General features: G+C 49.7%; 2 protein-coding genes across 7 annotated transcripts in view; both read left to right on the top strand.

The window, feature by feature from the left end:
• The window catches only part of for (cGMP-dependent protein kinase for), a 579,799-nt gene that overhangs the window by 394,871 nt on the left and 157,404 nt on the right, over nt 1-27,524 (top strand). The gene's annotated exons all lie outside the window — the stretch shown is intronic.
• On the top strand, nt 10,345-13,328 carry LOC123757918 (uncharacterized). The gene has a single exon (XM_069329492.1). It carries the CDS (start codon nt 11,538-11,540, stop codon nt 12,498-12,500), a length of 963 nt encoding a protein of 320 aa, XP_069185593.1. The 5' UTR covers nt 10,345-11,537; the 3' UTR covers nt 12,501-13,328.

Raw genomic sequence — 27,524 nt, forward strand, 5'->3', positions numbered from 1 at the left:
GGTGACGTGGGCTGGCACGTGGTGACGTGGGCCTGCACGTGGTGACGTGGGCTGGCACGTGGTGACGTGGGCTGGCACGTGGTGACGTGGGCTGGCACGTGGTGACGTGGGCTAGCACGTGGTGACGTGAGCTGGCACGTGGTGACGTGGGCTGGCACGTGGTGACGTGGGCTGGCACGTGGTGACGTGGGCTGGCACGTGGTGACGTGGGCTGGCACGTGGTGACGTGGGCTGGCACGTGGTGACGTGGGCTGGCACGTGGTGACGTGGGCTGGCACGTGGTGACGTGGGCTGGCACGTGGTGACGTGGGCTGGCACGTGGTGACGTGGGCTGGCACGTGGTGACGTGGGCTGGCACGTGGTGACGTGGGCTGGCACGTGGTGACGTGGGCTGGCACGTGGTGACGTGGGCTGGCACGTGGTGACGTGGGCTGGCACGTGGTGACGTGGGCTGGCACGTGGTGACGTGGGCTGGCACGTGGTGACGTGGGCTGGCACGTGGTGACGTGGGCTGGCACGTGGTGACGTGGGCTGGCACGTGGTGACGTGGGCTGGCACGTGATGACGTGGGCTGGCACGTGGTGACGTGGGCTGGCACGTGGTGACGTGGGCTGGCACGTGCTGACGTGGGCTGGCACGTGGTGACGTGGGCTGGCACGTGGTGACGTGGGCTGGCACGTGGTGACGTGGGCTGGCACGTGGTGACGTGGGCCTGCACGTGGTGACGGGGGCTGGCACGTGGTGACGGGGGTGACCGGCGAAAATAACAAATAATGGCTTACGTAATGTGTGCTTTTGTAATACATATGTACGTGGGTATGTATTTATGAAGTATGAATATATATATTTATATGTATGTATATATGAAAACGTATGTATATATGACGTATATATTATGAATGTACGTATCAGTATACGCACATCAATTTGTATTTATGAAGGTATGAATGTATATATGAATGAGGATGTATTTTCAGTACATGTACACCGTTTGTACACACACTACATATTTATATTTACTGATGTTTGGAGGACCTGAGGTATATATATATATATTGCACCTGACTTGCTATATTTACTTACGCGGATGTGATCTTGAACCAAACAATGTTGTAGGGGAAAAAAATCCAAGAGGGGGAGAATGGGTGCGTCTTGATGAGTCTGGCTGGAGTATAGCAAGCAGGGGATTTTCCCCGCCAACACTTCCTCCTCTGCTCGCCTCCCTCTCTGCCTCCCTCCCATACCTTAATACCCTCCTTCCCTCCCTCCCATAGTTGTCCCCTAACTCCTCTTGCCACTTCAGGGGGGGGGGGGTATAGGGTGTTTATGTAGCTTCAGGGCACCAGTCCCCCCAGCCACAGGGCATGGCGAGAAGGCACCCCTAAGCATACCTAATTCCCTATCAAACACAAACTAAAATACACATAAATGGCAGATCTCATCACAACCCACAAGAGTTAAGATGATACTAATAACTCACAATAATAACATGAAAATAACATACACAAAACTTCCTGAATTATTATGTGAAAATAACATACACAAAACTTCCTGAATTATGTGAAAATAACATACACAAAATGGAAAATTCTTCCTTAACACCGTCCTTCCCTCCCTCCCTCAAGCCCTGGACCCTCTCCAACACTTGTGATATCATACAGACTCTGGTGCGACCAGAGAGATAAATTAGGTGTAATATTACTGAGTACAGTAGGATAACAAACCCCACACTTGTGTGTTTGTGATATTTATGTAAAGAATAAATTCTTTACTGAATTTATTGAAATGTGTTTCAGTAACCACATTTGTTCTTTACTGAAGTGTAGAGAGCAAATACACCAGTGTGGGTGTCATCCAGATATCTCTGTGAGAAGACATGACCGTTACTTACATGGGAACACTGGCAATAAGATTGTTAATAAACTAGTCTATTACAAAATAATATTGCATTGTATATAATAATCATATAAAATAAAAAAAATTTGAATTATTATTTTATTGATAGTAGTAAGTTAGAATCAATAATCTAGAAGTTAAGTTAGAATCTTGTAAGATCATGCAAGAATGTTATAAATTCTTGTATGGTAAGACTACAAGAGGAAGCGTCCCCCCCCCCCCATAATACCTGACAGTAAGGGCGTATATTTATGCCCTTACAGACAGGTAAGGGCTGATTTCCGGCTTTTTATTTTTATTTTCCGGCTGCCATAGCCGCGTCGAGCACCCGTTTAGCTGACAGGGAATGACGGCATCCCTCCCCCGTCCACCCTCACACTCCCTGACTCCCAAAACTGTATCCCTCTGTCAGCCAATCCCTGCTACACACCTACCCACTCCCTGCAGGGGCCTGAGGCGCTGTCAGTGGTCAATGTTTCGGCCTTTATATATAGGACCTTAAAAATAATCACTCGGCTCATTTTTTAGGCTTAAACAGACTTTGAATGTGTGTCATATTTTAAAATATTTGCAAACAGTTAATTTCTACTCCTCATTAATTTTGATATCTTTCATAACTCCATTTCTTGTTTGCCTTCCTCTTATCCTGATTATTCAAATTTCAATCCCAATTTTAGGTATCTACGCTCTTCCGTTCCTAATCCCTGTTTCCATCCATTAACCCAAAAGTTCTTTAAATCTTTATCTCAAACAACTTCCAAATGCTACATTTTCAGTTCCAGTTCTGATAACAAGTTGCCATTCCTCACGGCCCAAATGGGCCAGATTCAGAACGCTGGCCAACGCTGCAAGGACCCGCTGGCTGAGGGCGCCGTGCAAAGGGCAGTCGCCCGGTGGCAACAGTCACTTACTGAGAAGTAACTGTTAAGTGGACTCCTTGCGGGGATGACATTACGGAACGGGTGGTGCTGAGCCCCAGTGGGCAGGAGGATGTTGGGCAGGGCTGAGGTGATGCTGTCTGTCTCTGTCTGTCTGTCTCTGTCTCTCCCCTCCCTCCCCTTCTGCCTCCCCCTTCCCACCCCGTTTATGGTATTAACGTGTCTAATTGATTTTTTTATCCTGAAGGGTGGTTTATTATCCTGATGGGCGGTTTATTATCCGGAAGGATGGTTTATTATCCTGAAGGGTAGTTTATTATCCTGATGGGCGGTTTATTATCCGGAAGGATGGTTTATTATCCTGAAGGGTAGTTTATTATCCAGAAGAGCAATTTATTAGTGTATGCGCCTTTGCTAGTCTTTGGACGCATACTAGCATGGGCTAGTACGCGTTTGCGTACGCGTACGTGTTGGAGTTAAAGTTAGGCGGAAGTGGCCGTGTTGGAGTTAGACGGAAGTGGCCGTGATGGAGTTAGACGGAAGTGGCCGTGTTGGAGTTAGACGGAAGTGGCCGTGATGGAGTTAGGCGGAAGTGGCCGTGTTGGAGTTAGACGGAAGTGGCCGTGATGGAGTTAGGCGGAAGTGGCCGTGTTGGAGTTAGGCGGAAGTGGCCGTGATGGAGTTAGACGGAAGTGGCCGTGATGGAGTTAGACGGAAGTGGCCGTGATGGAGTTAGACGGAAGTGGCCGTGATGGAGTTAGACGGAAGTGGCCGTGTTGGAGTTAGACGGAAGTGGCCGTGTTGGAGTTAGACGGAAGTGGCCGTGTTGGAGTTAGACGGAAGTGGCCGTGTTGGAGTTAGACGGAAGTGGCCGTGATGGAGTTAGACGGAAGTGGCCGTGTTGGAGTTAGACGGAAGTGGCCGTGATGGAGTTAGGCGGAAGTGGCCGTGATGGAGTTAGGCGGAAGTGGCCGTGATGGAGTTAGACGGAAGTGGCCGTGTTAAAGTTAGGCGGAAGTGGCCGTGATGGAGTTAGGCGGAAGTGGCCGTGATGGAGTTAGACGGAAGTGGCCGTGATGGAGTTAGACGGAAGTGGCCGTGTTGGAGTTAGACGGAAGTGGCCGTGATGGAGTTAGGCGGAAGTGGCCGTGTTGGAGTTAGACGGAAGTGGCCGTGATGGAGTAAATCAGAAGCAAGGTGAAGTATCGTGGGCTAAGCAGGAATTAATTAACTACCAAAGCACCTTCCAGTTTGTCGTCTTTGGTATCACAGGAACAAGTTTTAAATAATCGAGTCAGAGCTGCCTGAAGGGTCTAGAGTCCGAATATACTTGGACAAGAACCGGCGGTGTCTGGCCTGTGCGGCAGTGTCAAGCATTCCTTTCACTGGAATATATAAACATGATCCTTATGAGTGTATTGTGTAGTACAGGTGTCGAATGTACTAAACAATACTACATTCGACCAGCGGGTGGCTGGATCCTTGACATCCGGAGAGGATGTAAACAGAAGAGACCAGGGTGTGATTAGGTGAAGGCAGAGAATAGAAAGGAACTTAAACAGGCAGATAAAGGCAGGGAAAGTTAAGGTGGGGGAAGGAGATGGGAATTTGGGAGGTCAGGATCGAGGTGCATTAAGAGAAAGGTCCAGTATAGCAAGGCGCAGCAACTTTCAGGGTCGGAACTTTTCAGTCTCGAGGCAACTTCCTAGTATCATTTTACTCGATTTACATGTAATCTTTGTATCCGGGGAGGACGCGAGGCGTCGTCCCCAAATGTCATGTGGGCACGAGAATTGCCACTAAAAACAACCCCCAGGTATAATGAGCTCGCTCTCGAGTGGTTGGTCGCTTCGTGCTTTGAAGTTGTTTGTGTGTTTACTCGCCGGTGGTTACACTTGTTTGACTTGGTTGTATAGTATCTGTATTGGGGGTGTGAAGGGGGGGGGGGGGGGCTGCGCGTGTTGTTCTTGTATTGTGAAGAACTTGCAGGGGGGGGGGGTAGATTTTGTTGACTGTAAGGAAATTATTGTGTTTTGTTATTTTACTAATAAGGTCTGGGCAAACAGGCTTGTGTTGCGGGGCTTGCAAACTGGTGGTGTTTCCCCCTCGGTATATACACCCTTCCTGTCTACCACTGTGGCTCGTGTGTGTGGACTGTGTACCTGTGTGGTCCCTGGGCCCTCGTCTCCTCCCTCCCCCCCCCCTCGTGTGTGTGTGTGTGTGTGTGTGTGTACCTGTGTGTGTGTGTGTGTGTGTGTGTGTGTGTGTGTGTGTGTGTGTGTGTGTTTTGGATTGGGTGGAGGCGATTTTGGAGGGACTGTGGTATATTTGAGGCGGGGAAGTGGCCTTAATAGGGAGGGGGGAATGGAGGGGGGGGGTGGGATAGTGGCACGTTATGACCACAAGAAGCACAAAGGTCACTCACTGCCACTGAAAGGTCAGATGGCGGGAAGGTGAAGTCCAACACTGCCGCACCCTCTACCTCTTCCACCCTCCCCCCCCCCCCTTCATTTCCTTTCCTCTCTCCTCCCCCTTTTTATATTTCAATTATTCCCCCCTCTCACCCCACCATTCATCTCCCTTTCATCTCCCTTTCATCCCCCTCTCCCTAGTACAATGTACCTTGTTCTTCCTGCTTATCCTCCATCCCCCTCCCCCCCCCCCCCTCTCTCTCTCTCTCTCTCTCTCTCTCTCTCTCTCTCTCTCTCTCTCTCTCTCTCTCTCTCTCTCTCTCTCTCTCTCTCTCTCTCTCTCTCTCTCTCTCTCTCTCAATATCTCTCTCTCTATATATATATATATATCTCTCTCTCTCTCTCTCTCTCTCTCTCTCTCTCTCTCTCTCTCTCTCTCTCTCTCTCTCTCTCTCTCTCTCTCTCTCTCTCAATATCTCTCTCTCTCTCTCTATATATATATATATATATATATCTCTCTCTCTCTCTCTCTCTCTCTCTCTCAATATCTCTCTCTCTCTCTCTCTCTCTCTCTCTCTCTCTCTCTCTCTCTCTCTCTCTCTCTCTCTCTCTCTCTCTCTCTCTCTCTCTCTCTCTCTCTCTCTCTCTCTCTCTGTACCTCCACTTCTTGCTTATCCCCCCCTACCTCTCTGCTTCGTGGAAACCTTCAAATCAGCTTTGGAACCCTCTGAACAGCCAATTGAACCTTCTCCTTATCCTGACGCCTTTGCCTGGAACTCTTCCTCCTTCTACGCTTTATTGTCCGCAGTTTTGCCTGTTCTTCGTCTGAGCATGTCAGTCTAAAGTCTTCCCCCCCCCCTCTCCTTTGCACCCCACACCCAGTCACCCCCCCCTTTCACACCGTCACCCCCCACCCCCTCACACCCAGTCACCCCCCCTTTCACACCGTCACCCCCCACCCCCTCACACCCAGTCACCCCAAATCCTCAAAAGCTAAAAACAGTATTGATAGTAACATGTCTACACTTGCCCAATTTTTTTTAATTTTTTGGTAGGTATATGTAAGTGGGAGGCGGAGCGGCCTGGAGGGGCGCTTGCAGGCCCCAAGGTCACGAAGCAACATTCTAGTAAGGATTATGTGGTGGCTAGTCCTTAGCGTTTTTTCCCCCCATTTCTTCTATTAGTTCGACCTTGCTGGCTGGCGCTGGCGTCTGTGTTAGTGAAATGAGTTCCTGGGGAGGGGGCGGGTAGGTGACAGGCTGGGGGGGGGGGGACGGGGGCCTAGGTGTGCGTGTGTGCTGGTGGACGGGAGCTAGATGTGTGTGTGTGTTACGAGGGGGACTGAAGAGGGAGGACGTGTGGGGGGGGGGGGGGGGCAGAGGGACATGGGCATGAGGGTGAGGGGGGGGGGCATCCGGAAGCTGCCCTGGATGCCCAGCCGTCTACCCGGGCAGTGGACTTCCCAGGACACTGGCACGTCCGCTCTCCTCTGACTGGTCTAGGACACTACACAACCACCGAGGCGGTACTGCCCTCCCCCCGTTGCTCTTCACGGCGTCCCTACCATACGGTTTAGTAATGGTATATCGTAGGATATGTACACACTGAAACTGCGTCATATACATGCGTGTTCTTGCACTATACTGCCGACTTTGTCTATCGCAGCCAATTATCGTAGGATACTATATCGGAGAATCGTAGGCGGAATACTCCTTATTTTCGTTATACCATCCGTCCATTTACGACGGTTGTCGTAAATCGTAGGATAGCTGTGTTAACTGGTATATCCAGCCGCTGCGAGAGTCGTACCCCTGCCCAAGACGAGCCCAGCCTGCCCAAGACGAGCCCAGCCTGCCCAAGACGAGCCCAGCCTGCCCAAGACGAGCCCAGCCTGCCCAAGACGAGCCCAGCCTGCCCAAGACGAGCCCAGCCTGCCCAAGACGAGCCCAGCCTGCCCAAGACGAGCCCAGCCTGCCCAAGACGAGCCCAGCCTGCCCAAGACGAGCCCAGCCTGCCCAAGACGAGCCCAGCCTTCCCAAGACGAGCCTGCATCGCCAGCTCATTCTCTCGATTTGATAGGTGTCAGATATGAAAATATTATTAACATCTTTACTGACAAAATTTAATTATAATTTTGCCTAATCTGAAGAATTCAATTAAGTCTTTTTAGAGTGAGGATAATGCTGGTATTCACTGTCACCCAAGACAGAGGATCGTACACAAGACAATAGGTCTAAACTGTGGGCTGAAGCACATATATATCATGTTTACAATCAATGTTTCAATGTATGAATATGTAAATACACCTTTCTATTGTGCACTGCCACACAAGGGCAGGGATGGGTTCATGAGAGATGCTGCTTAAAAATAATATATATAAAATTGTTCTTCATTCTTTAAAATGGACAAGCAAATTTTAGATAAATTGTTAGGATGTCGTCCAATACACCAGAGTCAATGAAATAGTTACACAGTTGGTGGTACAAGAGGCCAGGAGGTCTAAAGTCTTTTACGGTTTAACATTCAACAATATTGTGTTCTAGTGAATGCATTAAAGGTTTGTCACAGAGTTTACAATCTGAGTATTCTGGTAGTGGCTCAGCCTCACTAACCTGCCAGATGTGTCTATAGCCAAGGCTGATTGATTGATAAAGATTAAGCCACCCAAAAGGTGGCACGGGCATGAATAGCCCGTAAGTGGTGGCCCTTTTGAGCCATTACCAGTATCAAGAGCTGATACTGGAGATCTGTGGAGGTGCGACTGCACCCTGCGTGACGGGAGATGTCTCCCGTGTAGCCAAGGCGAATTTCCACAATGACTACATCACATTGCCTGGTCCGGTTACTGTGCTGACCATACAAATACCTATTATTACAGAAGTTGTCATAGCTTTAAATACTGCAGCTTTCAGGTCTCTGGGCATTACTTAGTTCTTCTAAATCTGAATTCATTTCTTTAATTATGTATGTTTCTAATAATTGCATTAGATAGTCCAAAGTCCTAATCAGTGTTTTCTTTCCTGCAAGCCTCATTGGCCAATCGATCTACAAAGTCATGTTATCCATCTCCAACATAGGATGGGATCCACACAAATTTTATACAATGGTTATTATCATTGGCAAAAATTACATTCCATTTAATATTACAAGTTACTTCCAACATACATTGTGATGGGTTATTTAAGGCCTGCAGAGCACTTTTAGAGTCACTCTAAATATCACTCCACCACCATTGAGCTTAAGATACTCAGTGGCTAGATATTAAATAGTTTGGTTTTAACCGGAAGCGGACAGATACCCGCTTGATACAACTACCTACATAATACAGTACCCACCCACCATAATCCAGCCAGTACCCACCCACCATAATCCAGCCAGTACCCACCCACCATAATCCAGCCAGTACCCACCCACCATAATCCAGTCAGTACCCACCCACCATAATCCAGCCAGTACCCACCCACCATAATCCAGCCAGTACCCACCCACCATAATCCAGTCAGTACCCACCCACCATAATCCAGCCAGTACCCACCCACCATAATGCAGCCAGTACCCACCCACCATAATCCTGACAGTACCCACCCACCATAATCCTGATAGTACCCACCCGCCATAATGCAGCCAGTACCCACCCGCCATAATGCAGCCAGTACCCACCCGCCATAATGCAGCCAGTACCCACCCGCCATAATCCTGATAGTACCCACCCGCTATAATGCAGCCAGTACCCACCCGCCATAATCCTGATAGTACCCACCCGCCATAATCCTGATAGTACCCACCCGCCATAATCCTGATAGTACCCACCCGCCATAATGCAGCCAGTACCCACCCGCCATAATGCACCCAGTACCCACCCGCCATAATGCAGCCAGTACCCACCCGCCATAATGCAGCCAGTACCCACCCGCCATAATGCAGCCAGTACCCACCCGCCATAATGCAGCCAGTACCCACCCGCCATAATGCAGCCAGTACCCACCCGCCATAATGCAGCCAGTACCCACCCGCCATAATGCAGCCAGTACCCACCCGCCATAATGCAGCCAGTACCCACCCGCCATAATGCAGCCAGTACCCACCCGCCATAATGCAGCCAGTACCCACCCGCCATAATGCAGCCAGTACCCACCCGCCATAATGCAGCCAGTACCCACCCGCCATAATGCAGCCAGTACCCACCCGCCATAATGCAGCCAGTACCCACCCGCCATAATGCAGCCAGTACCCACCCACCATAATGCAGCCAGTACCCACCCACCATAATGCAGCCAGTACCCACCCACCATAATGCAGCCAGTACCCACCCGCCATAATCCTGACAGTACCCACCCGCCATAATGCAGCCAGTACCCACCCACCACAGTTCTCACCAGTGCACATATGCCACGATACTGGGCATAAAAACTTGTTCACGAGTAAAGTGTTGTAAGTGCTAAGATATCCTCAGAAAGTATGAGGAAATAACCCTGGAGTTACCTAGTAATCTAAGCCAGGTTAATCCTCCCTCCCCTTCCCCCCCTTCTCCCCCTCCCCGTTCCCCCTCTCCCCTTCCCCGTTCCCCCTCTCCCCTTCCCCCCTCCCCGTTCCCCCTCTCCCCTTCCCCCCCTTCTCCCCCCTCCCCCCTCCCCCCAAATGGTGGCTGGTGAGTACCCATGGTAGTAGATGCCCGCGATGGGTGATGGTATTGGTGTATTGTGTGTGTGTGCATGGTAATGGGGGATGATAGGGTTGGGGGAGGGTGGGGGGGAAGCGTTTAGGATGGAGGCGGAAGGGGAAGGGGAATGGGGGGGGGGAGGAGGGAGAGGGGGTAATCGTGGCGCGCGACCTTGAGCTCCCCCCCACTCCATCTTGCTACCTCCCCCCCCCCCCCCACTATCCTCACCCGCTGGGATCACTCTCACTGTTGTGTTGCTCCCCCTCCTCCCCCCTCTCCTTCCCCTCACTCTTCCTTCATCCCCGGGTTATGTGCCCTGGATATACCAGGAGCCCCCCCCCCCTCCGCCGCAGTTGGTAGTGGATGTCCTCCCTCACCCCCCCCCCACACACACACAATACCACGCCCCCATACCCACATGTCCTTCCCCCCCTCCCCCCGCCTCATGGTCCCTGACGCTCCCCCCTCCGGAGCGCCGTGCGTGAGGTGGGAGCGTAGAGCAGTGGAGGGGCGTCACTCGGTCGCTAGCCGCAGCCCAGACCAGCCGCACTAACTAGACAGGCTCGACACGCTCGGGAGTGCCGCCACGGTAGCCTGAGTCCAGACTCCAGCCACCAGGTCCCCGTGTCTCAGAACAGCCTCCCGCTCGCGCTCGTTCTTCGTGTCGGCTGTTTACGCCCCAGTTGCCTGCACCAGCACAAGCAGGATAGCTAGCCAAGCCGACTAAGAGCCTGTCTAGCGGTTTATCCCCACCCCCGAAAACGGATAATCTCTGTCCAGTTAATTTTCTACCAAGATTCAACTTTTCTGTCTCCTCGAATTGCTCAAGTCCAACAAGTCCCTCTGCCTCATTCCTCTTCACCTCTATACAAAAATAATTCACATCAGGAAGAACCAGCGGAAGTTTACGGAGAAGCACAGTGTCTAGTGAAGAATTAAGAGCAACAGCGAGTTCGTGACGTGGACAGCACACATCTGGGTCATCCCCGGCGTGATCGTCGGCAGCAGCAGCAGCAGGAGGTGGTGGCCACCATCCCCGGGTGAGCGTGGCCGCACAGAAGCCGTCCTGGCCACGAGTGTTACACAAGTGGGAGTCTGCGGCAGCTGACCTCCGCCAGCCAAGTGGCCACTCGCGTGACGAGGCGCCCAACTTTCACGTGACGCAACGCGTGGGTTTCATCACGGGGACAAGAGCGAGTCTGCCTCTTAAACCCGGCCGCACAGGACAGTGGCTCACTGCGGTGCTCAGACGGCAGGAGTCCACCGCCAGAGACACGCCCCCGCCCCAGCCGCTCTCCCCCCGCCACCTCCGTCAGGAAAGTGAAAGTAACAAGAGCGGTCAAGCCAGCCCCACGCCCCGCTCGTTGCCACGAGACACCCTCGGCGCCTCGCCAAGCTTCGCGGTCCCCCTCCACTTGTGAGTGTGTGAAGCCAGTGTGAAGGTGAATCACGCCCACATCGAGTGTGACGCTTGGCTTACCACCTCCCGTATCCAGCTACTAACCACAACCTGTGTCAATAGAAAGTGTTTGAGCGCCAGAGCTGTCAGGAAAACGCGCCGTCAGTGTATGTGCAAGCAGTGAGGGGAGTGGTGTGTCCCAGGGAGGGAGTGAGATAAGTGGTGTTTGCGAGTGTCAGTGAATTATATGCTCAAGGCTTCCGCCGTTATTCTAGTGATAAAGTGTTAACACAATGCCTGCCTACCACGGAACCAAAGTGGCATTCCATCCCGAGATGCACACTATGCATAATCCGCGCGCCCGAGAGATGCTCTACGCCCGGGGTAAGGCCACCCCTATGGTCCACCCTATGTTTGAGGCCCTAAAGAGTCGTCACGCCCAAGATAAGGTCGACTACGCCCGCATGATGAAGATGCGCGACCTGAGGAAGATGGTTGCAGATGGTGGGTATCCCACCTTCGACAGTCTCAAGCTCTTGGGCGCCGAGAACGACGCCAACTACTTGGACGTGTTCATGACAGAAGGGAACAAGCACCGACACCATAACGAGAACGACTCGAGGGCACGCACTCGCAGTGGCTCCCACACCTCTAAAGGCAGCAATAAACGTAATGTCGATGTCGAAAATATTAAGAAGACGTTATTGGGCAGTCTTCGCTCTGCTGCCAGCGATGAGAACATCTACGAGTCAGTGGAAGTGATCCAGTACCGGAAAACTGTTGAAGCCATCAGTCGCCAAAATAAAGTACGTTCCGTGCCAAAAACGGGTCACCCACTGTTCGACCACTTGCGGGTTGAGAACGTGTTGAAGCCCAAACGTCAGCACTCTGGCGAGCACCAGCAGCACCATCACCACCACCACCGCCGCAGCGAGGCCCACAACAGTGATGGCGGCAGCAACAGCCACAGCTCCTCGGGGTCCGGAGACGAGTTCGACTATACGAGAAAACCCAACTGTCGTTTTTCTCGCCGCGAGGTGTTAGGGACTTCGCAGGGATCCAAGACACTCCAGAAGGAGGCGCGCCGCCCAAAACACTCCAGTGTACAGGTGGCGGAAGCTGGCTCCGAATCTGACGACGACTGGGCTATTCCACGTCCCAAGATCTGCGGTCGTAACCGACGGACGGGTGCGACGGGCCTCGTGACCCCCCATGACGAGTCCGATAGCTCAAGTAAGTCGACGGGTCTCCGGTGACGCCCACGCCCATCCTTCGCACCGCCCACGCTGTAGCCGCCTGCCTCCCCAGGGAGCCCAGCACGCACTCCACAACCTCGCCTAGTGGCCCCGTGCCCCGCGGGCCGCACCCACGGCATCTAAATTTTTGTCTTAAATGCTGAAGCTATGCGGCCCAAGGCCCAGTTCGTAGCATGTTGGCCATGGGTCATGCTTGACCATAAACTGCCTGCAGGAAATGTGGTCCATTTGCCAGTGGTTGTGCTTGCCTGTGGTGTGCGGCCCGTGTCCTCCCGGCTCCTCTGTACCAGAGAGCCACGGATGGTAACGCGCGGTGCCACGCCGGGCCGGGGCTCTCCACCGTCAGCCGCCCCCCCGGCTTGCATGTGAGGGCCAGCTGGCCAGTGGCACCGTCTCGTGGGCTGACATTCACGGGCCAGCTGGCCACACGGACCGGGAGGGCGGGACGGGCTGTGAGTGTGCACGGAGCACTGCCTGCGCCAGTGTTGTAGTCTCACACTTGTGCACCACTCACGCCGCACTTCACCACACGCAAAAGACACCCACACCCACCCACCTTGTACATCCCATGTACATAGTTGTACAGCTACTCCTTTCATGCATTGATTGTTCCTTTGTTTATGTTTGAATGCCGCAGCTGAATGTCAAAATTGGTTCATTAGCTTAAGTAGAGATAAGCCTATCCTATACCTGGTTCTTTTTTGTTTATATTTATCACCTGTGTTGGTCCAGTGTACACGAGGGGCAGTCCTGTGTGTCTGCTTCACACCACGAAACTTGTATCAATCGACCTGGGCATTGTGCTTCAAATAAAAGAGGTAGAGGGAACTCATTGTTTCATTCTCTTACCTTGAAATGTTGGTGAGCAGGTGAACCCTCAGTTCCTGACTCACCCGCCAATAATCTACAAGGCCTTAAAGTGCGTTGTTACTCACCAAGCAACTAACACTGAGTGCCAGTCACCGAGTATAGACCAGTGTCACGCGTCAAGCATAAACAAGAGAAGAATCGGCTTTACTTCACCAGATGAGGAGCAGCAACGTAAAAGGTGTAGTCCTCCCTCCGCCTGTCACCTGTGTTGTCACCCCTCTCACTCACTCTCACTCTCTCACTTACTCTGTCACCTGTGTGTTTTCATCCTCACATGCTTACACTTGCATGCTGCTGCACCTATGCACTTTTTCATTGCAGTCACCACGCCCACACGGTCACCACGCCCACACGGTCACAACGCCCACACGGTCACAACGCCCACACGGTCACCACGGTCACCACGCCCACACGGCCACCATCCTCTACTCCTGCCCTACTCTATTTTGTTTTTTCTACCACTGGTCCACTTTCCATTTCGCTCTTAAATGTCTAACCTACATAACGTCTCATTTACAGCGCGATTTTACGCCAGTTCACATTCACTCGCTCTTGTTCCACTCGCACTTGTTCCATCCACTCGCTCTTGTTCCACACTCTTGTTTACTCGCTCTCTTACTCGCCTTCCGGCTTTAAACTCAATGGACTTAAAGAGTGCAATCTCACTGTCCACTCAACTCTCCACTCGACACTCAATTCCATAATCACACTACACTGCATATACTCTCCACGCCACATTCACTTTACACCCTTACCCCCCCCCCCATCTCTCCCCCCATCTCTCCCCCATCTCTTTCCCCATATCTCCCCCATCTCTCCCACATCTCTTTCCCCATATCTCCCCCCATCTCTCTCCCATTCTCTCTCTCCCATTCTCTCTCTCTCCCATTCTCTCCCCCCCTCCTCCTCCCTCCCCCCCCCCACACGCACTACGTTACCTGGCACCTGGCAGTAGCATCCTCACACACTCACCCATATTCATAACGGCAAGATCCTCACCTTATATTGCAGTAATATATTAAAGAATCACTTAAATATCCATCTCAAAAGGTGAGAATTTGCCGTCCTGACGAATATGTTGAGGAAGGGGGAGGAGGAGGAGGCAGTTGTTAGCTTCTGTAACTTGTAGTATTTCTGTAACTCTTAACGTGTTTTTTTCTGTAGCGCCTTCACCAAAGCTTTACTAACTCACCCAATGTTCTTGTGTGTGTTTATTTCTTATTTTTTTTAATTTGCAGGTTTAAATACCCTTCTGAGATAATGTTAATTGATGTGATATTCTCCCTGATGTTGTGTAATACGTACCTGTTTGGGACCTGAGAATACCCGTTGAGCAAGTCTTAATATATATATATAGAGAGAGAGTACCTGATGGGTTGGGGGGGCTACTTATACATTGGTCCACTTCCTTGACACAGTTATCTGATTGGACCTGAATATCCATTATCTCTGCGGCGAACAGGAGATGGTGTTAGGTGCTGGTCTTTGGTTGGGAGTGTGGGGTCGTGTGGTGTGTCTCCCTCCATACACTGCCTCGCATCACTTGCTCCCACACCTGCCATATATATTTGTCAGTGCTGCCTCCAATGACTCTCTCACTTTTGCCTCTACTTCCTCTCATTACCTCTTTTCACTACGACTGCTTCTCTGCTGCCTCATATGACTGTCTCTGACTCCTGCTTCCCATGACTGCCTCTCACTATTTCCACTCAATATGGCTTCCTATGACTGCTTCTCACAGCTGCCTCTCGTGGTTGTCTCCTCTGCCTGTCACTACTACTTCCTCTATGACTACCTCTCAACACTGACTCACAACTCTTTTTAGATTCTCGCAAATCATTATTTTCATGTTCAAAGATAATATTGGCCCAGTGAGGCTGGAGCTTCTTGAACTGTCACTGTGTTGTCTCGCTCTTCCTGCACTGTGTCTTCCTCTCCTCTGTCTTTATCCACCTTCCTCCGTCCCCTCCCCTCCTTAACCCTTCCCTCCCTCCCTGCATGCCTCCCCTCCCCTCTCCTTCTCTCCCCCCCTGTCCACCCACTCCCCCCCTCCCCATCTTCTATCCCGTTCCATCCTTCCCCCCTCCCATCTGGTCTCCTGCCCGGGTCTCCTTTACTTAACTGAACTCTTGACATTCCCCCTCCGTTAGTCTTTGTTCTGTATTCTCCCACGCAAGCGCTCTCTCTCTCTCTCTCTCTCTCTCTCTCTGTCTCTGTCTCTGTCTCTGTCTCTGTCTCTGTCTCTGTCTCTGTCTCTGTCTCTGTCTCTCTCTCTCTGTCTCTGTCTCTCTGTCTGTCTCTGTCTCTCTCTCTCTGTCTCTCTCTCTCTCTCTCTCTCTCTCTCTCTCTTCTCTCTCTCTCTCTCTCTCTCTCTCTCTCTCTCTCTCTCTCTCTCTCTCTCTCTCTCTCTCTCTCTCTCTCTCTCTCTCTCTCTCTCTCTCTGTCTGTCTGTCTCTCTCCTCTTTCCTCTTTCTCCTCTTTCCTCTTTCTCCTCTTTCCTCTTTCTCCTCTTTCTTTCTTTTCCTAACTTAAAGACCCCTCTTACTTATGCTGAACAAAGACTTTTCTCCCGTATCAGAAAGACTCGTTTCCTCCGGCCTGGACAGGACCCCACAACATGCTCCCCCTGCTGCCTTGACTCTCCTCTCCCTGTCTAGACAGATTCCTCTTCACCTACACACATTCCGACAACCCCCCCCCCCCCCCACCAAGCAGAAATGGACCCTCTTATTCAGCCTTATTCCTGGTCAGACTCTTTCCTCGTTCAATGCGGATACCTGTCCCCGATCCTAGACTAATCCATCCTTTAGTACCTAGACTAATCCATCCAGGTACCTGTCTCCGTATTTGTTGACTTTAGATTTAGTTACTCAGAACGAAATATCCATGTAGCACGGGCTCTAGTGAGAACCGTCTCCGTCATTGACAGGTAACCCCAGAATTAACAGACTCCTTTCTACAGCCCAGGCTGACCCCCTTTTCTTAAACAAGGACTTGCTTTCTTTAGAATAAATGAAGAGCGCTCCCTCTCCTTTTCATTTCTTTTACAGACAATTACCTTGAGTCTGTACAAAGACGCCTTCTACTTCAACCTTGAGACAACCTGTTTCCGCCAGCGTAGATATTGACACGTCTCTTCCGCCCAACCACTTGGGCTGGACGGTGGTTCCCCCCCCCCCTCTCCCCCCGGCCCATACCAAATCCTTATCCTGATTTCTTTCAAGTGTTGTATTAGTCGAAATGGCTTGCCGCTTTCTCGCTTTCTCTTCCCGAACCCATTATCCGCCTAGTCAAATGCCCGAGCTATCCCGTATCACCCCAAATGTCCACTTTCTCATCTAACAGTGAAAAGTAACCCTTTTTCCCAGCCTCGGCATACTTTCTTCCCAGTCCCCCACTCGGATCAAATTTTGCCCTAGTGATGAAAAGTACCCTCTTCGACAACCCTGTGACAAACACCCTCTATCTATACTTGGATAGGTTGGTAGAGCGATAGCCTCGCTTTTCGGAGGGTCGATGTTAGAATCCCGATGGTTCAAGTCGCTGTTTCTCCACTCCTACATCGTGCCCCAGTTCTTAGTCTAGCCAAATGTGTACATAGTCTTACTGACTTTGCTCTTCGCCTAGTTAATTTACCTGCACTAGCCTGGGCAAGGTTATCGGGATATCATCTACTGTGACAAAGACTCCTCTCCCCTCATCCTAGGGGATGCCTTTTGCTGTCTTAACACAGACCTCGGCCTCTCCGTAGCCGAGGATAACGACCCATTTCTGCATATGTCTTCAATTTCTTGACACATAAGGTCATTGAAAATCATTCTTTTCTCACAATACTTCCATGTGGAATGTTGAACACCCGTGTGTACCAAATTGGAGGAGCTGTAGCAAACTGGAGGAACTGGACTAGTTAATGGAGTAAATGGTGTACCATATAGTACATCAACTGGTCCATATAATTGATGGACTATATGGTCGATCACGTAGTCCATCAATCCGGTGACATGTTGGCTAATGTCACCGGGTTGATAGACTACATGATCTACTGGGTATTGTTGCTGGGGGGAGCATTGGGTGTAAGCCAGGGGACCCCCTGATGGGTGGGCGACACACCCCCGGGGTCACCCCTCACTGTTAGGGGCCCCAGGGACCATCGACCCCTTACCCATTAACGGTCTTAATAACCCAGGTTCTTACTCCTTGGACCATGCAGTTACAAACACACAAATCAGCATGAATATTGCATAGGTGTAATGCTGAACTAGTCACTCGGGTGTCAGCAAAGCCTCTCTGCTCATTGTAAAACCTGAAACTCATCTCAGACAAATTCCAATTACTTCGGTGCGAGAAAAAGTTAAACAATAACGTATTCTGTGTAAAATACGCTGTCAGATCCTGTCACTGAACTGAAGAATAGGGTCAACGCTCAGCCCCCAAAAAAGTATAATGTTGGAATACTTAACGTGTTGTGAATGAAAAAAATCTAACTTAGCTTCGGCCAGAAAAAAATAGTGATACGACACAAATTATTGAATATACCCAATGCTGTGTGTGTGTGTGTGTGTGTGTGTGTGTGTGTGTGTGTGTGTGTGTGTGTGTGTGTGTATGTGTGTGTGTGTCATAGTGAAGAGGACTCTAGAAGCATCAAAGGGCCAGGACTTTTGACCACCTATCTGACGGTACAAGACAAATTAACAACTTAGACTGAGCGTGGATTTAGGGACTCCTGCGTTCTGAACAGTTGAAGACGAGAGGAACAAACTTCCTGTTCGTAACGCCATAAAAAGCATTGCATCAATAAAGCAAATTCATAATCAGTTTTAAAAGTAGGATAGTCAATATCCACTACCCTCAGATGCACTCCCCCCCCCCCCCTCCCGGTCACAAACCGGGAATTAGAGGTCTGGATGTATAATGGTTAACGAGTCGTTAATAGCGAAATCAACGCTCGAGATAATTTAAGCCATTCCAGTACCTAGCCTGAGGCCCACATCCCTACCAAAAAAAAAAAAAATATAAAAATATTCCATCTTCACGATTAATGGTGGCTGCTCCAGGCTCAAAATAACCCCAGGTTAGCCAGCCCTCTCGAGTTGTCACAACGGACAGAAAATGGTGTACTAAGACAATCGAACTTAAACCGCAAAACAATCTTGAATGTTTGTCAGCCGCTGTAATTTATAGTACCCCCCGCCTGACGGCTGAGCGGACAGCGCTCGGGATTCGTAATCATAAGGTTCCAGGTTCGACCCCAAGCGGAGGCGGAAACACATGGGCAGAGTTTCTTTCACCCTTATGACTATTCACCTAGCAGTAAATAGGTACCTGGGAGTTAGACAGCTGCTACGGGCTGCTTCCTGGGGATGTGTAACAAAAAGAAGGCCTGGTCGAGGACCGGGCCGCTGGGACGCTAAGCCCCGAAATCATCTCAAGGTAACCTCATGCTAGAAGATAACCCGTTGTTTGTACATTCGAGATTTTGACCCTGTCGCGTTGCCAGGGTTGCATGTGGGTCTAGGACATCTTGCAGGACCTGGTTCGAGTCCCGCATTACCTTTAAACCAATTATTCGCTTCACAACAACATATTGAACTCGAGTTAATAAGTCAGGTCTCGGGGGCCGGGCTGCGGGAAGTAGTCGAGCTCTCCACACTAGCCACAATGAACGAGCAAAGTTCCATCTTGAAAACAAATGAGCCGAGTTAATTCCACGGTAAAAAAAAAAGGTTGGCTCTTCCAACCTGATGACTCGCACGTCTCTTGAATGTACCTTCATCTCCTTGGTATGACTTGGGTGCCACTTTTATCCGGTTCCAGTCTTGACTTATTCGTTAATTTCATAGCGTAGAGGTTAATGTGTTGACGGGCGAACATCACATTGTATGTTGTGACCTGTGGAAGACTTGACGTGTGAATGGAATTATCAGGGGAAAGCGCCAAGCCATAACGATATAATACTTTTAAAACTATATATAGCACTTGGAATTATCAGGGGAAAGCGCCAAGCCATAACGATATAGTACTTTTAAAACTATATATTTATTAGTATATAGTTTTAAAAGTATATAGTAGTATATATATCTTTTATATATATTAATATGAAGCTTTATTTATTTGTAGCACTTGAAAGAGGTCAGGATAAGGATTTGGGAATGGGACATGGGGGGGGGGGGAATGGTGCCACAACCAATTGGACGATCGGGGATTGAACGTCGGACCTGCATGAAGTGAGACCGGCACTCGACCGTCCAGTCCAAGTGGTTGGACGGACGATGTTTTCCCTTGTATTGTAGTGCATGAAAGCTCATGTTATGGTTGAGTTGGCAGAGCCAGGAGCTAATATTATCCTGGCTCACGTAACCCCTCGCCTCGTAACTTATCCTCTCTCACCTTTTATTTGTGTTTGTCAATATTTTGATAGTGACGTTAGTGCGATCACTTTCTAGCTTTTGTGTTTACATTACAAGGAGATTGTTTGTGCAGTATTACAAAGTTTGCTAGAAACTGTTGTGTAATTCTTGATGAATACATTTAGGTTTATTTTGACGTGATTTTGTAACTAGCGTCAAAAATTTTTTTTGCTGAGCTAAACGAACTAGAGGTTATCTTGAGATGCTTTCGGGGCTTTAGTGTCCCCGCGGCCCGGTCCTCGACCAGGCCTCCACCCCCAGGAAGCAGCCCGTGACAGGTGACTAACACCCAGGTACCTATTTTACTGCTAGGTAACAGGGGCATAGGGTGAAAGAAACTCTGCCCATTGTTTTTTTAGCTCTGCCCATTGTTTGAGCCCATTAGAGGGCTCAGTTCCTGAACCGATTATGAGCCTCTGTAACCCTTTACACCACCGCCCACGGGATGGGTATGGGGTGCATAATAAAGAAAGAAATTGAATTGCTGGATAGTAATAATGATAGACGGAGCGGAGGTGTGAGGTCCTGAGGACCACGTCGCGAGTTAAGAAACTGTGGAGGGAAAACCCCCCGTAAGGTAGACGGAAGTGTGGGAGTGGTGTTGGGAAGGGTTGGGCGTGACAAGGTGGGGGTGAGGCTGGGCGGGGCGTCGCGTGACAGGGCGTGGCGGAGGAACGAAGGGGGCGTGGGGGTTAGGCGGGAAGGGGTGGAGCGGTAGAGGGGGGGGGGGATGGGGGGAGGTGGTGGACGCTACTCGACGCGGGAAATGAAAGTTGGCCGCCTCCAGCCTGGCGGCGACCTTGTGCAGGGGTTCGTTCGAGGCCACTTTTTACCTTCTCCTCCTCCTCCCCCCTGCCCACGTAGGCCCTGGACGAGGCTGTGTTCTGGCTTGTTACTAGCTGTGAGACACAGCCCCCGGGGCAGGGCACCCCAGGGGTAATTGCCCCGGGTGTGCCACCACTCCTGCTCCTCTGTCCGGTGCTTGTAGTCCAAGCTCGGTTGTTATATGCGAAAGTAATAGTACTCTTTATTTCTTGATACATCAGTGCGACGCATCCCTAAGTTTTTGTAGGCTGCTATGGTGCTCCTGTGGTCCTCGCCACAGCTGCTGTGTCGCTCCTCTGGTCCACGCCACAGCTGCTGTGGCGCTCCTCTGGTCCTCGCCACAGCTGCTGTGTCGCTCCTCTGGTCCTCGCCACAGCTGCTGTGTCGCTCCTCTGGTCCACGCCACAGCTGCTGTGGCGCTCCTCTGGTCCACGCCACAGCTGCTGTGGCGCTCCTCTGGTCCACGCCACAGCTGCTGTGGCGCTCCTCTGGTCCACGCCACAGCTGCTGTGGCGCTCCTCTGGTCCACGCCACAGCTGCTGTGGCGCTCCTCTGGTCCACGCCACAGCTGCTGTGGCGCTCCTCTGGTCCACGCCACAGCTGCTGTGGCGCTCCTCTGGTCCACGCCACAGCTGCTGTGGCGCTCCTCTGGTCCACGCCACAGCTGCTGTGGCGCTCCTCTGGTCCACGCCACAGCTGCTGTGGCGCTCCTCTGGTCCACGCCACAGCTGCTGTGTCGCTCCTCTGGTCCACGCCACAGCTGCTGTGGCGCTCCTCTGGTCCACGCAGCAACTATGATAAGTTAGATGTTTTTGTTCTGTTAGCAATAACTGGTATTTGCCGTGCGTGAGTGAAGCAGTTAGATTATTATTAAGGTGTGCGAGTGGAACAGAAGAGCGCAAAGCTTTGTTCATGTTCGAGGGTCGTAAGTTGCGTTCTTAAATGTCAGAGTTTGTTTTTTACACTCGTAAACAGTGAGTTTGTCGGTTTAACGAGCGTTTGGCGTTTTTTTTATGAAGAATGACAGTTACTCATGAATATAAATATTAATTTATGAATATATTATAATATGAATATAAATATTAATTTATATTCAGGAAAATAAAATTTTTGAGGCCCACGGTACGTTTAAATTTAAGAATGCGTTACACACAGAACACCTCGTCACGGCCCTTGAGGATTTGTTCTTAAGAATACGTGTTTGAGATGTGGGAGAGGTGAGATGGGGACAGTCTGAGGACGACTTGGGCCCCCTGGAAGTGTCCTCGCCCTCCTGGACTACGACTATCCCCTTGCTTTACCGTAATATATGCAGAGTCCAGCGTTATGTTATGGTTGTTCAATGGTGGCAGGGAAAATCCAGTTATAATTTGTGCTGACTATTCATCAGCTAGGACGTTAGAGCAGCCCGTCCTCCTGAGCGTTCGCATCATCACTAAACTGATGCACTAAATTGCCCTAACCTAGCCTAGCCTAGCCTTGCGTAGCCTAACCTTGCCTAGGACCCACGAATAGAGAACAGGATATCCCGTCAGTTTTGCGAGCCGCTTATTATTATTAACATCTTTATTGACAAAATTAATTACAATTTTGCCTAATCTGAGGATTTTGATTCTTATTAAAAGTGAGGAAAATGCTGGTATTCACTGTCACGCAGGACAGAGGGTCATACACAAGACAATAGGTCTAAACTGTAGGTGGAAGTACATTGTGATCTTTAGTACAGTACATAAATTTTTGGACTTTTAAGTAAGGGGGGGGGGGGAGATTTTTACGTCAAATTGCAATGAGGTGGGACGGGTTTTGAGAGAACTTATCGTGGCCATCAGGCTTTTTGGGAGGGGTCATTCCGGTGCACTTGTATACAAAATCTTTAGTGTTTTCTTCAGTTTGAGTGTAAATTAGGATTAAAAACATTTTTTGTACGCGTTGGATGACTGTCCTGTGTGTGTGTGTGGCAGTGTGTGTTTGTGTGTGTGTGTGTGTGTGTGTGTGTGTGTGTGTGGACCACCGCCTGCGGAGGTCAGGGTACTCGTGGGACATCATGACGCTTCAGTAAATTGTTGAGTTGACAATATAGCTTCAGCTCTAGCTCTTTGTCTAGTTCTGCTCAGCTTCATCTAGTTCTGCTCAGCTTCATCTAGTTCTGCTCAGCTTCATCTACTTCTGCTCAGCTTTATCTAGTTCAAGGGAGCCGGTCGGCCGAGCGGACAGCACGCTGGACTTCTGATCCTGTGGTCCTGGGTTCGATCCCAGACGCCGGCGAGAAACAATGGGCAGAGTTTCTTTCACCCTATGCCCCTGTTACCTAGCAGTAAAATAGGTACCTGGGTGTTAGTCAGCTGTCACGGGCTGCTTCCTGGAGGTGGAGGCCTGGTCGAGGACCGGGCCGCGGGGACACTAAAGCCCCGAAATCATCTCAAGAAGATAACCTCAAGATAGTTTGTTCTGTTTAGCTACATCTCTAGTGTCTTGTGTATGGCTTCATCTAGTGTCTTGTGTTTGGCTTCATCTAGAATCTTGCGTATGGCTTCAACAAGAATCTTCTAATTGTCTTCATCTAGTACACACACTGCGGCTCATCTGCATGCTGCAACATTTGCACATATCTTACTCTTACATGTCAGTTGCTGGCAGCGTCATGTGGCTGGCTTCCCCCCCGCGACGAATTGCTCTTTGACAATCTTTCTTGACATACTGGTGAGAAATGTACTGGTTTCTTCTGGAACATTTCCTCCCAGCCAACAAGACGTATCGCCGGTACAAAAAGTGGACGCGTTCAGGAGAAAATTAGACTCGTTCCTGCAAGAAGTACCGGACCAGCCAGGTTGTATAGTGGGTCTCTGGGCCTTCTATTAGCCTTTTGCAAGTTTTTGCAAGTCAAGCCAGGGGCCCCCCAGGCTGGGCTTCAGGGGTAGAACAACTTTCAGAGCCCACTGGAGGTATGATCCAGGAGGGAAGATCATTCTTCTGCTATGTCTGGCTAGTTTGGGTCCACTTGGACTAGGCTAGGTTACTGACGGTGGGTCCACCTGGACTAGGCCAGGTCACTGACGGTGCTATACGACCGTGTTACGACCGTCACTGACGGTGCTATACGACCGTGTTACGACCGTCACTGACAATGCTATACGACCGTGTTACGACCGTCACTGACCGTGCTATACGACCATCAGTGACGGTTCGACACTGCAAATCAAGCACCACAAATTATAGTTAACAGTATTAAACATGCCTTCGTAATGCGTAAATGATGTTCTCCCAAACTGTAAGCCTTACCATTCAACAATCTTAACAAAGTCGCCCCGTTTACAGAATATAACAGGCAATTCCTGTTTGTCTTCTAATTACATCACAGTTCATTTATGCTGGCGTCTCACTCACGAAGGAGTCTAGGGAACCTGAAGACAATATGAAAAGGTCAGGTATAATCCGGGTTTTTCATTTACGTTAATTAAACGATCAATGAATACGCAGTATAAATGAAAGTGTTCCTTGCAGTGTGTCCAGCGGCAATACATTACAGAGGATATCAATTTACCGTTATCTCATGGTCGTCGTCCTCCTCCTCCTCCAGACCCACAGACACCAAGACCAGTTGCTTCCCAAGCTTGGGGTATGACGCACAGCTCCTGCACACAACGATCCTGTGAAGAGTACCCTACTCCTTCAGTCCTCCAAGGAAGTACCTTAATCCCCTCCTTACCTCCAAGGAAGAGTACCTTAGTCCTTCCCTCCTCCCACCCCTTGCCTCACAATGTATCATAGCTTCTCATTATTTGGGTGCCGGAGATATGACCAGGAGAGAGAAAATATGGATTTCAGAACAAAGACGCAAGTGAACTAGGAAATGACCTTCACGCGCGAGAAAATAATGCAGTACTTAAAACACATCAACATACTACCTCCCCTTCCTCCCCGTCCCCGTTACAATGCGTACTTTAAGTACAGCGCTGAATGACGGAACGTTACAGCCTCTGGCCTTGAGGGGACTATAAAATTCTACCGTTGAATCCTCCTGCCTAGGGAGTCGAGCAGATATTAGTGTACCTAACCCGATGGTCTGATGAATGTTGTGCTGACATGGGGGCCAATATTCTCGCTGTGGCGGGGCCAGAGAAATGATTTAACAATCGAGCTTTGATTTATAGGGTTGAGAATAGTGGTGTTATCTTATGGGACGTTGATGATGGAGGTTTTCCCTGGGTATAATGGGGCTTTATGACGGGTTCCCGACGGCACCAATTGACAAAATTTTGAGATATCAGCCGGATAGGAAAAGGGTTAGATTCTCCGACGTGAGAGGAGGATAGGCTGGAGTAAAGGAGTGGACATAAAAAAAGTCTAGAAACTCCGATTAAGTCGACTTAGAGCTACAGTCCGCGATAGGATAGAAGGGACTGGAATCTCCCAGTGGGTCTGGAAGCTTGGAGTACCAGAAACCCCGCGGAGTGTCGGGATAACCATGGGATCAGGATAACAAGAGTGGTTGGATCACTGGCGGAGCCGGTATAGCCAGCCTACCCCCTTCTCCACCCCCCCCCCCCACGGGGACCGTGGAGGTGGATCACCCTGGGGGAGACTTGCTCATTTTGTCAGCACGTTAATGTCAATGAATATTCCTTTGGCCGCTTCTTGCGAACACCGCCCCGTGTGTTCACGAGAGTTGTGTGTTCCTAACGTGACCGGGAAGTCTCTTCCTAGAGGTTACCTTGAGATGATTTCGAGACTTAACGACCCCGCGGCCCGATCGTCGACCAGGCCTCCTTATTGCTGGACTGGTCAATCAGGCTGTTGGACGCGGCTGCTCGCAGCCTGACGTATGAATCACAGCCTCGTTGATCAGGTATCCTTTGGAGGTGGTTATCCAGTTCTCTCTCGAACACTGAGGGGTCGGCCAGTTATGCCCCTTATGTGTAGTGGAAGCGTGTTGAACAGTCTCGGGTTTCTGATGTTGATAGAGTTCTCTCTCAGAGTACCTGTTGCACCTCTGCTCCTCAACGGGGGTATTCTGCACATCCTGCCATGCCTTCTGGTCTCATGTGGTGTTATTTCTGTGTGCAGGTTTGGGACCAGCCCCTCTACTATTTTCCACGTGTAAATTATTATTTATCTCTCCCGCCTGCGCTCAAGGGAATACAGATTTAGGCATTTTAGTCGGTCCCAGTAGTTTAGATGTTTTACTGAGTGGATTCTAGCAGTAAAGGATCTCTGCACGCTCTCCAGGTCAGCAATCTCTCCAGCTTTGAAGGGGCTGTCATTGTGCAGCAGTACTCCACTCTAGAGAGCACTAGCGTCTTGAAAAGTATCATCGGTATAGCATCTTTAGTGCTAAAGGTTCTTGTTATCCAACCTGTCATTTTTCTTGCAGTTGTGACGGCTACTTTATTGTGTTCTTTAATGGTAAGGTCTTCCGACATGAGTACACCCAAATCCTTTACATTGCCTTTTCGTTATATGTTATGATTTGCCTGAGTTTTGTACGTGGTTTCCGTTTTTATATTTAAATCTTTTCCGTAGCGCATGAGATGGAACTTACCTTCATTAAACACCATATTATTTTTTGTAGCCCATAGAAAGACCTGATTTACGTCTGATTGGAGGTTTGCCGTGTCCTCTATGTTGCCAACTCTCATGAAAATCCTAGTGTCATCTGCAAAGAATGATACAGTACTATAGATTGTGTCCATGTCTTTGTCCGATATGAGGATGAGAAAAAGTACTGGAGCAAGCACAGTACCCTGGGGGACTGAGCTCTTCACGGCTGATGGGCTGGATTTGATTTTGTTGACTTACACATTGGGTTCTATTAGTCAGGAAATTGTAGATCCATCTGCCTATTTTTCCGGTAATTCCTTTTGAACGCATTTTATGTGCAATAAATTCCTTTTGAACGCATTTTATGTGCAATAAACTCCTTTTGAACGCATTTTTATGTGCAATTTTATGTGCATGGTCACATTTATCAAAAGTTTTTGCGAAATCTGTGTAAATTACATCAGCGTTTTGTTTGTCTTCCATGGCATCTAGTGCCATGTCATAGTGGTCCAGCAACTGTGATAGGCAAGAGCGCCCTGTTCTGAACCCATGTTGTCCGGGGTTATGGAGATGCTGTGATTCCATGTATTTTGCGATCTTACTTCTTAGCACACTCTCAAAGATTTTTATGACGTGTGATGTTAGTGCTATCGGTCTAATTTTTTGCCTCTGCCTTGTTTCCTCCTGTATAGAGTGGTGCTATCTCTGCTGTTTTTAGTATGTCAGGGATAACGCCAGTATCTAGGCTTTGTCTCCAAAGAATGTGATGGGTCTGCGATAGTGGTTTTTTACAGTTCTTGATGAATATAGAGTTCCAAGAATCAGGGCCTGGTGCAGAGTGCATAGGCATACTGACCATGGCTGCTTCAAAATCCTGTGGGGGATAGGCTGACATGGGGATATATGGGGATAGGGTGGGGGAAACTTGTTTGGCACAGTCGTTTATATAGGATGTAAAATAGAAATTTGCTTATAGACATTTGTTATTGATTATTAGTTCAATGATTCTAGTACGAATCTTTACTATATTTCTTATCTTCTTCACTTGGGAAGGGAGTTGAATGATAAACTCTCTAAAGTTAATTTTGCAATTTTATTGGGCCTGGTGCGTTCTTTTGAAGCTCTCAGCAGCAACAGTTTAGATTTCAACTTCCTTCCCAAGTGAATAACTGTGTGTGTGTGTGTGTGTGTGTGTGTGTGTGTGTGTGTGTGTGTGTGTGTGTGTGTGTGTGTGTGTGTGTGTGTCCTCACATATTTATACTCCCCTATTTGTGCTTGCGGGGGTTGAGCTTTGGCTCTTTGGTCCCGCCTCTCAACTGTCAATCAACTGGTGTACAGGTTCATGAGCCTACTGGGCTCTATCATGTATTCACCTAGTTGTGTT

The sequence above is a fragment of the Procambarus clarkii genome, chromosome 22 (genome assembly GCF_040958095.1).
Source record: "Procambarus clarkii isolate CNS0578487 chromosome 22, FALCON_Pclarkii_2.0, whole genome shotgun sequence".
Taxonomy (NCBI): domain Eukaryota; kingdom Metazoa; phylum Arthropoda; class Malacostraca; order Decapoda; family Cambaridae; genus Procambarus; species Procambarus clarkii.

Excerpts from the sequence above, each read along its gene's own strand:
- LOC123757918 (XM_069329492.1), top strand. The coding sequence starts at position 11,538 with ATGCCTGCCTACCACGGAACCAAAGTGGCATTCCATCCCGAGATGCAC.